Genomic DNA, 11,894 nt, shown 5'->3' with positions numbered 1-11,894 from the left:
TTTCTTATTGAGCATAAGGCCTCCACGTTCTGCATCAAGCCCATTAGCTTATCTCGGTCTAGAACTTCATGGATCAAACCGATAAGGCCCATAAAATGCCCATTAAACCAAACTATGATCAGTTGCTTAGATGGTTCGTACCTTAAGATCCTCGTTGGGACATAGCTGCTGATTTGGGTCGCATCATCCCCTCCTCCTTTAAAAGGATTTGTCCTCAAATCCGGACCTTCTAGGATGAATGAACCGACATTCTTCTGCTCCACTTTTGCTGTCTTTTTCGCCATGGACTGGTTATTGTTGCTTTGGTCACGTGTCTCTTCTCCTGGCTCAAATATGAAGTGTTGCAGACCCTCATCATGCCTTAGTAACTTCACTGGATCGTACTCCTTGCAAACGAATGGCTGAACCAGTTTATCACAAGAAAAAGAACCGAGAATATAACCCGAAGCATAAGCGGTTGTGAGATCTTTTCCAAGATCAGCTTCTGGTCAACTATCAACCACATCTTCAACCACTTTTTGGACAGCCAGGAGAACACTTACAGCCTCTGGTTCTTCCTCTTCATCAAAGATTGGACCAAAATCACTGTCCAAGTGATCGTCTTCCTCATCAAAGATGGACCAAGATCACCATCCAAGTGATCGTCTTCCTCATCGAAGATGGGATCAAGATCATCGTCCATCGTTCATCGTCCGAATGGCTCTTGCTCTTCATCAAAGATTGGACCAAGATCGTCCTTAGATTCTGCTCGGACATAAACAGTCTATAGCTCCGGTTCGATATATTTGGCCTCCTGATCTTCTTCTAAAACTGAAGATGGACGTGGGTTTGTGATACTTTGATGGATCTTAGCCTTGAAACTCGTTAGCCATCTCTCAAAACCATAATTCCTCTTTTCTTCAATACTGGCCGATGGAGTTTCTACAACCGGTTTCGATTGTGGCTTTTGGACTGCCTTCTTTGGACTGCTCGGTTTAACTCCATTTGATCTAGAACCAAGGTAAGATCGTGTGGCCTCTTTGTTGACAGGTTTCTTACATTTGTCTCTCTCGGGTCGTGACTTCTTGGCTTCCTTCTCTTGGTCACGCTCATATTTTGCTATCATCTCGGCTGTGCGTTTGTTGTACCTCCATTCTTGCAACTTTTCTTCTTGTGTTTTGCGCGCTGCCTCCTCTTCATGGTTGATCAGTAGCCCAAACACAGGTGATCTCTTAGAAGATGAAGAGTTACGAATGGCTGGCTGTGAAGAACTCCAAACCTCAGAGTGGCTCTGATACCACATAATACGCCCTAAATTAGAAGGATCACTCTAAGGTTGGTAGATTGGATAAGTCTTGCATCGAATGAGCTAGAAAGCACAAACGATCAAGGAACGTGGATCGAATGGTGACACAAGAGGTGCGGAAAGTCTCTTGATACTACCGAACTCCTAAGCCCGAAGATATGACTCACTCCGACGACTTAGAAGCTACGATGTCCGATTAAGAACAAATGATTCAACAAGAATAAAAAGAAAGGTTTTTGATTAAAAATGTTGAATGACTAAAACAGTACAATAGCAAGCCTTTATATAATGGGCTGTGGAAGAAATAAATATTCTAGTCAATCCTAGAAACTATAAAGCTCTTACAACCATGAAGACTTGACAAGGAATATTGACTTGACCAAAGACCAAGACTGTTGACCGAATATTGAAAGTTTTGGTCGCAGAACTCTTCGGCTGGTTACGTCCTTTTGCACGGTTGAAGATCTCGGAATTTCCGTCTGATTGATATATTATACGACCATGGCTTGTATTTTCTTGGTGGGCCTTTCGTGGACAAATCCAAACACTGGTTTCTTATTGAGCATAAGGCCTCCACGTTCTGTATCAAGCCCAATAGCTTCTCTCGGTCTAGAACTTCATGGATCAAACCGATAAGGCCCATAAAATGCCCATTAAGCCAAGCTATGATCAGTTGCTTAGCTGGTTCGTACCTTAAGCTCCAACATAGATGCTGATTTGGGTCGCATCACAACCCACTGGTCAAAAATCAACCCGGTCAACTCTGACCCAAGCGGGTCAACACTTGACCAAATTGAAATCGAATTAAACCAACCGGTTTTCCTTAACCGGGTTCCATTCGATTGGACCATCAGGTTTACTTTAACCAAAATTAATTATTTAATTAACATAAAGAACTTGTTTAACCTAACCGAATTCTAATTGATTTTAACCGACCAGTTTAACCTAACCAACCCTAAATCAATTTAAACCGGACAGACCAGTCAAACCACCGGTTGACCGAGTTGACTCGGCCGAGTTACCTGCGAGTCACCGGCGGCGACGGCGGACGACAACGGAACACGCGGCGGTCCGGCGGCGGCAAGGAGGTGGCCCGGCTGCAGCAAAGCGGTGGTCCGGTGGTGGTCTGATGGCGGCGCGGTGGCGGTCAGGCGGTGGTCGGACGGCGCAGTGGCGGTCCAGCAGAGGAGGAGATTTCTGGCGGCGGCGCGTGCGGAACTTCTGACGGCGCGTGCGGCTTCATCCGGACTCCGATTGCAGCGTGGTCGGTGTCTACGGTTTCGTCTCGACGAGAGGAACACGATGGTGTCCTTAGATGCACGAGATTCTCAACGGTTAGGAAGATATGACTGATTTACTGAACAGACAAAAACAAAGCTCAAAGCATGGCGGGTTCCGGTGATTCCAGGGCTCAAGGTACTATTGGGCCCTTGGGCAAAATAAATTTTAATATTTTTTATATGTATATATGGACAACTTAAACTTTTTGGCTCCTATCTTTAATTATTTTTAAAATTTTGGACCCCTCTTTAATACTATTTTTGTTAAAAAATCTTTGGACCCTGGGGCCCACGCCTCCTTGCCCTTTGCCCTAAGCCGGCCCTGGGTGATTCTCAGCAGCAGAGAACGGTGGCGACGAGCCCAACGTGGTCACGGCATGCGGGAGCTCCGGCGACGATACTTGGTGGTTCATCTCGTAACTCTCTCTCTCACTCTAATTTTCTAATTTCTGATTTTGTATTTTCTTGCAGGTATAAAAACTAAGGCTGGATGAGTTTTTAGAGAGAGAGATTAGGACTTTGGATATGTGCATATGCCTTAGCAGGCCAACAAATTTTCGAGACCGAAATTCGGGTCATTATAGCTACATGATCCAATAAACAAAAACCAGAAGCTTTACTCAGTTTCCGAAAAAAAGGAACCGACAAAACCTAATACGTGCATGCAGATCACACCTGAATTAAAAAAAAAAATAGAACGTTTTCGAGCTTTTAATTTATTAATTATATAATTAAAATATTTATTTCAAAATAAAAATTTCTGAAAATTAAAATTATTAAATACTTTGAAACAATTTTTTTAAAAATAAATATTACAAAAGTGGCATTCACTTAACTTTTTAGAAATTTTTAGAACTATTTTTACGTAAAAAAAATAAAAAATGAAAAGAAATTATTTTAGAAAAATAAAATCCTTTTCATTTTCAAGAAAATATTTCGAATTTTAAAAATATTTGATTTTCTGATTTTCTTTCATATTAAATGATAAACCAGAAAAATTAAATAAATAGTTCAAATCGCTAATTTTTACAATTATCATATTTAGATTGGATATTAGGGAAAAACTAATATTCGACAAATGATCAAATCTATCATTTTTCAAACTAACTCAAAAGGAGGCGATTGAAATCTTTTCATGATATTTCATTAAAAGTTTTCAGAATTAAAAATCAAGACTAAATTATTTAATCTGAAGGAAATAATATATATAGTGCTTCAAATATTAAAAATCACTTCGATTTAAAAAAATGTAGTTTTTGGATTGTCGGGATCAAATAACATTTTAGAACCACATATTTAAAAAATGTAAAAGTATATACATTAGAGTAAGCACATAAATCAAAACAAATAACTTTTGTTTATTTACAATCATGTTTTTGATAAAAAAATCAAAAAAAATATTTTATGTACTTTATATGGTATATAATTAAACTTTAGTGATATTGACATACATATATATTATATTTTAATATAAATATTTATTATTGACACTTCATACTCATATGATTTTATTAACATTTGTATATTTGCTATAACAAAAATTGAAACCGTTAATCACAAAAATTTTAATGCGAGATTTTTTTTTCAATACAAATTTCAAAATTAAAATATTAAGATCTCAATAATTTTCAATGCAAATTTTGAAATTAACATATTTTTATATAGTATTCAATTTAATTTAAATGATATATATATATATATATATGACTTCATTTTCATACGATTTATAATCATTTGTATCTTGAATGAACAAAAAAAGTTAAACCATTGATCACAAAATTTTCAGTGTGAGACTTTTACCATTTTTAATAATTTATAGCCGTTTTTTTTTAAATCAAAATATAACATATAAGAAAAAATCTTTTTTTTATTATTTGATTAATGTGATTGTTTAATTTATTTTAATAATATAAAATTAAACAAAAAGAGAGGATATAAAATTAAATTGTTATCAAATATATATTATTCATAATCATTAATTGTTATATATATTTTAATCATAGATTGCTATTTTTGCCTCTATAGTTAGGTGAAAAAATAGCAATCTTCTATGATAGAGATATACTTTTTATTTACAAAATAGTCCTTTAACTTTTTGTGATTATAAACAAAAGACATATTTATGTAGAAATACAATTTTTAACACATAAAACACACAGTTATTTGTTTTGATAATAATTTTAATTTTTAAAATTATACTTGAAATAAGAAAAAAAATATTATAATTTTATTGAAAGTCAAACTTTTTGTTAAACAAATTATATTTAAAATTATATATTTAAACAAAAATGATTAATTATAAATTAATTATTAAAAGTTGCACATAAATATTACATATAGATAACAAAATAAGTTGAACATAAATATAATTAATACAACATAGTGAAACAACTTAATTTTCCGATAAAATATTTCCGGATCCACAAAGATCATTAAAATATTGTCCAAACGAATGGGAAAAAGATAAAGAAGCTCATTTCTCACTTCAGAATGCATTAATTGATCAATTATGGGAAAAGTATAGCAATAATGATAATTAGATAATGTCTATTTTGTTTTCTTATTTTTGTTTAATGTTTTTTCTGTACTAAAATGTTTATTTAGTTTAAATAATATTACAATTTTATGAAGAAAAATCTAAAATTTAAATGAATCGGTTAATTTTTAACATTCAAAAGTAAAAGGTGCTAATTGTATAATAAAAAGAATCTTTTAAGAATATTCCTTTCTAGAGGAAAAAATAGGGGAATACATTGGAGAAGAATTCATCTCTATTAGTGCATCTCCAAAAGACACTCTATATTTGAAGTTTTAAGGAATGAAACTCTATATTTGAAGTTTCACTTCTCAAAACTTCAAATTTGAAGTTTTATATTTTTATTTGCATTTTGGTCCCTACAATTACACATCACATTTATAATTTTTAAATATTTTCTCGTTTATCGTATTAATCTTTAATATTTTATCTCATAATTTTTTTTTATTTATAAATTTAAGTTTTACACATAAAATTAAATAAAAATTTAAAATAAGATTTAACACAAGATTTACACAACAACAATACAAAAGAAACTTAACAAAAAAAAATATTTTCAAAAATTAAATGAAAACATAAATATTACACAAATTTAAATATTACAACACTAGTAGTCATGTAAATTTGATCCAGAACCTCTCAAATCTTCAAACTATTGTCCAAACAAATTTTATGTAACCAAAGATAGTTGTTGTTTTGATATCTATTTCGTACGACTTTTTTAATTCAGATCGAATGTATTTACTGAATTTTAATATCATTGATAGAAGTTAAGTCTTTTAGCAATATTTATTTTTTCTTTTAATTTGTTGTTCAGATCTTATGTATTTACAAGTTTAAGATCACCTTATTTCAACCATTTTTAGTTGGTTATCTACAAATTAAAAATAAAAAGAGTCATTTTTTATTTTGAAATACACTAATTGATCATATATGCATTACAAAAATAGTTTTATTGAAAAATATGATATTTTTCTTAAAGTTTAATATTATTTATGTTATTTCTATTTAAAATTTATATTTTAATATAATATGTTATTAGTTAATACTGTTGTAATATTTTTATATATGTGCTTAGTTATGTACAAAACTTTTAAGAATTAAATTAACTATGACAAATAAAAGGACAATAAGATAAAATACAAATAGTTTCGAAGTTAATTTTGAAGTTTTGGTTTTGGAAAAGAACAATTTTAAACTTTAAATATAGAGTTTTGAAAACTTCATAATAGAGTGTGTTCTTGGAGATGTTCTTATAGAGTTCTTCTATTATAGAAGAAAAATAGAGAAATACATTGGAGATAGTCTGAGTAACAAAATTCTGGTTTTTGTTTTAAGAAACTAGAAAGTGGTTTATCTCAGATCATGTCACAGATTGAACAAATTAAGTAAAATTATTTAAAACAATTCTAAAACAAGAGACAAATATTCTTGGAACTATTGTGCCTATCAATCAGTTCGTATATGTTTGGTTTTTCAAATGTTTTTTTTTTTAAAGTTTGGCAAAAAAGGATGTTAGAGCAAGACTACAAGATGAGACTGCTACTGGTTACTTGACAAAATTTTGGGTATTTGACTATTTTCTGATTCATCTTCCTAACGACTTCTTCTTCCTCCACTCGCTACTCCATTAATTTGCAACTTTATTGTCATCTAAATTTCTGTCTGGGTTTGTTTTATGAATCATGACATTTTCAATATAGCAATCATGAAAGATAATTTTTTAAATAAACTTCGGTTTGTTGGTTTGACATTTCTTTCGTTTTGGAATTTACTGGTTCAAGACAATAACAGAGCCAATCGGTTTATAAATATTTGATTTTTTAATTTTAGTTTAGTTTGGGGTTCTTTCTCTAACTTGGCAAAGCCTAACAGAAGGAATCGATTTATAAATTGTTTTCATTTTGGTTCGGTTCGTTTTTTTTTTCTCTTTTTTTTAAGTCAAGTTTTTTTTTAATATTAATAAAGGGGTTAAACCTAATAACACGGCCCGAGGCCCAACCAAACAAAACCAAACAAAAAACCCAAAATCCTATGGGCCACTAAGACAAGTTAACAGGCCCGAGGACCAAACCAAACTCGGCCGATTTCGGTAGGCCCGCGCGTCAAGGAAGCAGGACGCGTGGAAGGATAAAACCCCATCAGCAAGACACGCGTCTCTTCCGCCTCAACTTGACCGCCGCCATCTCGAGACGTCGCCGGAGCTCCACCACCGCAAACCTCGAGCTCAGAAACACCGAAAAGCCTCCATCGAGGCAAACTTTTCTCTTCCACGCTTTGTCTCCACTTCGGAGAGCTTCATCGATCCAATCGAGAGATCATCCGATAGAACAAAGCACTTGGAACCACGAACCAAGCAACACACTCAAAGCATCAACGAGATCAAAAACCGATCCAACTAACTGAGACAAACTAAAGCCGGCGACGCAAGATTGAGGGAGCCTTCACCCTCCAGAGACAAAACCGACGACGACGGATCTGAAGAAGCGTCCACCTCCCGGAGACCGGCGGCGACGGAGCTGTAGGAGCTTCTCCCTCCTGGAAAAGAAACATCAACTGACTAAAAAACGATTAGCTTCACCGCGCCAAACCTCACAACGACCGCGTCTTTATTCCAACTTTAGATCCGCCGCGGTGGGGATCTGAACCAGAGCTCAGACAAGACGGAGAATAGAGGAGACGAAAGAAAAGCGCAAGCCCCACATCGTAAGAGTATCTCGAGGGGCTCCGGCGACGGCACGCACGCTCACGCGCCGGCCGATCGCCGGACCCAAACTTTAGATCTACTTTCTCTCTGAACACCACTTTACTTCCAATTTGTGATTGGTTCGGTTCGTTTACAGAGTCTTTTCCATCCCTAATTTGGTTAATGTTAAAAACCAATATTCAGTCTTAAACGGCATCGCTTTCACAGAGAGAGAGAGAGAGAGAGAGCGCGAGAAACGTAGGAGAGAGATGACGGCGTTGATGAAGTCGGTCGGTGTCCGAGCTATGAAATTGTTGTCGTCGGCGGTGAATTTCAGGTTGAACCAATGCGGCGAAACACCAATACGTTCTTTGAGATCCTTCTCGACGCTTAGGTCGCCACCGTCAAAGGCCATCGTGTACGAGCAGCATGGCTCTCCCGATTCTGTCACCAGGTTCGTGTATCGCCTCGAGACCCCGTTCCACGGTCACTGAATGTATAATATCCACTTTTTCTTTCTCTCTTTTAAGATTGGTGAATCTCCCGCCGGTGGAAGTGAGAGACAACGATGTATGCGTCAAAATGATCGCCGCGCCGATCAATCCCTCCGATATCAACCGAATTGAAGGTTGAATTCTTTTATATTTTCTCTTGGTTAGAGAGAAAGTTGTAATTGAACTTGGTTTAGGTGTGTACCCGGTTAGGCCACCTGTACCAGCGATTGGTGGTTATGAAGGTGTTGGTGAAGTCTATGCAGTTGGCTCCAAGGTCAATGCTCTTTCTCCTGGCGATTGGGTTATTCCATCTCCACCTTCGTCAGGTATACTCTGTTCAGACATTTGGATTTGTGGTTAAGGAATCTGATCAAGTCTCTATCTATGTGTTAAGGGACTTGGCAGACGTTTGTTGTCAAGGAGGAGAGTGTGTGGCACAAAATCGACAAATCTTGTCCAATGGAGTACGCGGCTACCATTACTGTTAATCCTTTGACGGCTTTAAGAATGCTTGAAGATTTTGTGTCCCTAGCTTCCGGTTTGTACTGTATCTCATCATCTCTGAAGTAACAAGTGCTCTTTACTTGCTATTTTTTTTTTCCTTACCAGTTGATTCTCTGTAGCAGGAGATTCTTTGGTACAGAATGGTGCAACAAGTATCGTGGGTCAATGTGTAATCCAGTTAGCTAGGCTCCGTGGCATCAGTACCATCAATATCATCCGTGATAGGTGTTTTATATTTTATGAATCACATTTAAAATATATTTTGTTACGAACGACCAAAGTGGTTATAGTCAAGAACTTCTGTCTCTTGCCACTGATGTTAGAGCCGGGTCGGATGAAGCAAGAGAAAATCTGAAAGCTCTAGGTGCAGACCAAGTATTTTCAGAGAGTCAGCTGAATGTTAAGAACGTGAAAAGTCTTTTGGTAAATTTTGAAAGAAATTCAACTATCCGAAGTTTGCATCAGATATTACGTTTAACATATGTGTGGTCTAGGGGGAGTTACCTGAACCAGCTCTGGGATTCAACTGTGTTGGTGGCAATGCTGCCTCTCTCGTGCTCAAGTTTCTGAGGTGCACAGAACATTTCCGCTTTTGTGCAATTTCATTTAACTTCCAGCTATGCTGAAGGTTTTGTGATTAATATTCTAGGGAAGGAGGAACCATGGTAACATATGGTGGGATGTCTAAGAAGCCAATCACTGTTTCAACAACATCTTTCATCTTTAAGGTTAGGCCTGGGCATAATATCCGTAACCCGAAATCCGAACCGAACCTGAACCAAAAAACCCAATCCGTATCCGGTCCGAAATGTAAAAAATATCCGAATGGGTTTTGTAAGGCGGTACGAAACATATCCGAACCCGAAGTGTTATTAACCGAACATGAGCGGGTAACCCGAAAAACCGAAAAAACCGAAAAATCCGAAAAGATATCCGAAGAAACCGATCCGAATGTACTAAATAATATACAATATAATTATATGAAACATGATTATATACTTCAAATATTTCAATTTCATATTTATTTTGATATGTTATCTAACAATAAGTATTTATAATATATATAACTACCTTAAATACTTAATTATATATAAATAAATATATATTTCTTATGTTTTACTTTTAAATTTTAGATTTTATTTCGGGTATATCTGAACCGATCCAATATAACCCGAATCCGAATGATATATGATTATTTTATGGGTTCTATGATGTGATACAAAACCGACCCGAACCCGATGTGTTATATCTAAACCCGACCCGTACTTGCAAATTTACTAGAATGGGACCTAGGAGGTATTATAAAAAAGAACCGAAATCCGAAAAAACCGATCCGAACGCCAACGGTACCCGAACGCTCAGACCTATTTAAGGTATATGTCCCAGAGTAGTTTTTTCATAAATTACAGTTTACTTAATCACACAGACATGACAAAGTCGCGGGTTATTTATGGCTTTTGTCCACTGTGTTTAAGAGTTAGATTTCTTTACAGGATTTGGAGTTGAAAGGGTTTTGGCTACAGAACTGGTTGAGTTTGGGTAAAGTGAGAGAATGCAGGGAGATGATAGACTATCTCCTCGGGCTTGCGCGGGACGGAAAGCTAAAATACGAGTGAGTCTTTTTTTTGTCAAATTCTTAACGCTAGATTAAGTTTCTTCCTTGTTTACCACGTGAATCCAGTGTTGGTTTCTTCTGACAGAACGGAACTGGTTCCTTTCGACGAGTTCCCTGTTGCTCTCGATAAAGCGCTGGGGAAGGTAGGTAGGCAACCCAAACAAGTAATCACATTCTGAAGCTTCCTTCCTGTGAGCCATTCAAGAAGTGTTGCCACTGTGTTAGTGTGTTATGTATGAACGTATTAGTAATCTGATGATGCAAATGTACTGTAAACGCCGGAAAATCGGACTGACATAAACGATAAAATAAAAGCGATGTTAAGGAAATATACGAATGTAGAAAACGAATACAAGAACGATAAGAAATCGTATTCGCAAAGAGACATGAAGTCGAGATATGATCTCTTTCCTTAACTCAAAATATTTGCTCCGTTAGTGAGACGGGACTGTACGACAATAGAGTCCCAGGATACAACCATGGCAGATGAATCACGCCTCACTCGTGATCGCCCTATCGAACTATAAACTTTACGAAACACTCTCGTATTTACGACTTACGCTAAGGGATTTTTGCTGTTGGTTTCGATGCGAAAAAAGTTAAGCAATGAAGGAAGAGGAGAGACGATATTTAAAGAGACGGAGAAGACCCACTTCCCGCACAGCTGCTGCACGTGGGCGAGAATATCGCGGAGAACAAAGGAAGTTGAGTTCCGAAACTTCTTCTTCAAGACTCTCTTATCTCGTTTAAAACTTTCGAGAGGATAAAATGCATGACGTCAAGACCCAAGACCCAAGACCCAAGACCCAAGACCCAAGACCCAAGACCCAAGACCCAAGACCCAAGACCCAAGACCCAAGACCCAAGACCCAAGACCCAAGACCCAAGACCCAAGACCCAAGACCCAAGCCCAAGCCCACACCCACGCCGAGCCGAGCCGGCCGGACGGCGGCGGCGGCGCGCGCGTGGGGAGCCATCCTCTCTTCTGAAGCCGTTTACACACTCATGTGCTTAAGACTTATTTATACTTTTCTGTTTTGTTCCTCATAAGCGATGTGAGATGTTTTCCATTTCTCTTCACTCTTACCTTTTACTATTTTAGCCAATTGGGTTTAATAATTTAGGTCCAACAATCCTCCACATGAATAGAAATGATTCTAAACATATGCAGACTAAATGCAGACTCAATAGACTCTAAAAAATTATACTTATTCTAATCATGACTAGACTAGACAGACTTATCGAGAGTGTTTGCGAAAAATTCACTGTGTTTGAGCTGGTGGCATTTTTAAGCCTTGAACCACTCATAGTTAATATCTGTCGGGTTTAATTTACCAGAAGGTGAACATGATGTCTTGAACCAACCGGTGTTTTATGTAGACCGAGACAACATGCATAACGCAGCTTCATTTTCTCGTAGAACTTAGTTCTCTATTGTGTTCATTTTGGCCATGAACTATTCCTGATTTTCATGAGTGAACTTAGAGAATATAG

At 36.5% G+C, this 11,894-nt stretch overlaps 1 protein-coding gene across 2 annotated transcripts; it reads left to right on the top strand.

Annotated features, from left to right (window-relative positions):
• Window positions 1–7,982: 7,982 nt before the first annotated feature.
• LOC106341601 (probable trans-2-enoyl-CoA reductase, mitochondrial) lies at window positions 7,983–10,729 on the top strand. Of its 2 annotated transcripts, none has more exons than XM_013780331.1 (10): window positions 7,983–8,241; window positions 8,318–8,415; window positions 8,476–8,607; window positions 8,676–8,819; window positions 8,905–9,010; window positions 9,109–9,208; window positions 9,280–9,356; window positions 9,435–9,513; window positions 10,279–10,397; window positions 10,486–10,729. In XM_013780331.1, exons 1-10 carry the CDS (start codon window positions 8,057–8,059, stop codon window positions 10,577–10,579), a joined length of 1,134 nt encoding a protein of 377 aa, XP_013635785.1. In that variant the 5' UTR covers window positions 7,983–8,056; the 3' UTR covers window positions 10,580–10,729. The 2 variants fall into 2 exon arrangements, with proteins under 2 accessions (XP_013635785.1, XP_013635789.1); XM_013780335.1 differs by having other exon boundaries at window positions 7,986–8,241; window positions 8,908–9,010.
• Window positions 10,730–11,894: the final 1,165 nt, after the last annotated feature.

This window comes from Brassica oleracea, chromosome C1 (assembly GCF_000695525.1).
Source record: "Brassica oleracea var. oleracea cultivar TO1000 chromosome C1, BOL, whole genome shotgun sequence".
Taxonomy (NCBI): domain Eukaryota; kingdom Viridiplantae; phylum Streptophyta; class Magnoliopsida; order Brassicales; family Brassicaceae; genus Brassica; species Brassica oleracea.
The sequence above is the reverse complement of the archived record's forward strand: the minus strand, read 5'-3'. Positions and strand labels throughout refer to the sequence as shown.

Coding starts and splice junctions, on each gene's coding strand:
- LOC106341601 (XM_013780331.1), top strand. CDS start 8,057: ATGACGGCGTTGATGAAGTCGGTCGGTGTCCGAGCTATGAAATTGTTG. Junction 9,011..9,108: donor ATCAATATCATCCGTGATAG/GTGTTTTATATT, acceptor CACTGATGTTAG/AGCCGGGTCGGATGAAGCAA. Junction 9,209..9,279: donor AGAACGTGAAAAGTCTTTTG/GTAAATTTTGAA, acceptor TGTGTGGTCTAG/GGGGAGTTACCTGAACCAGC.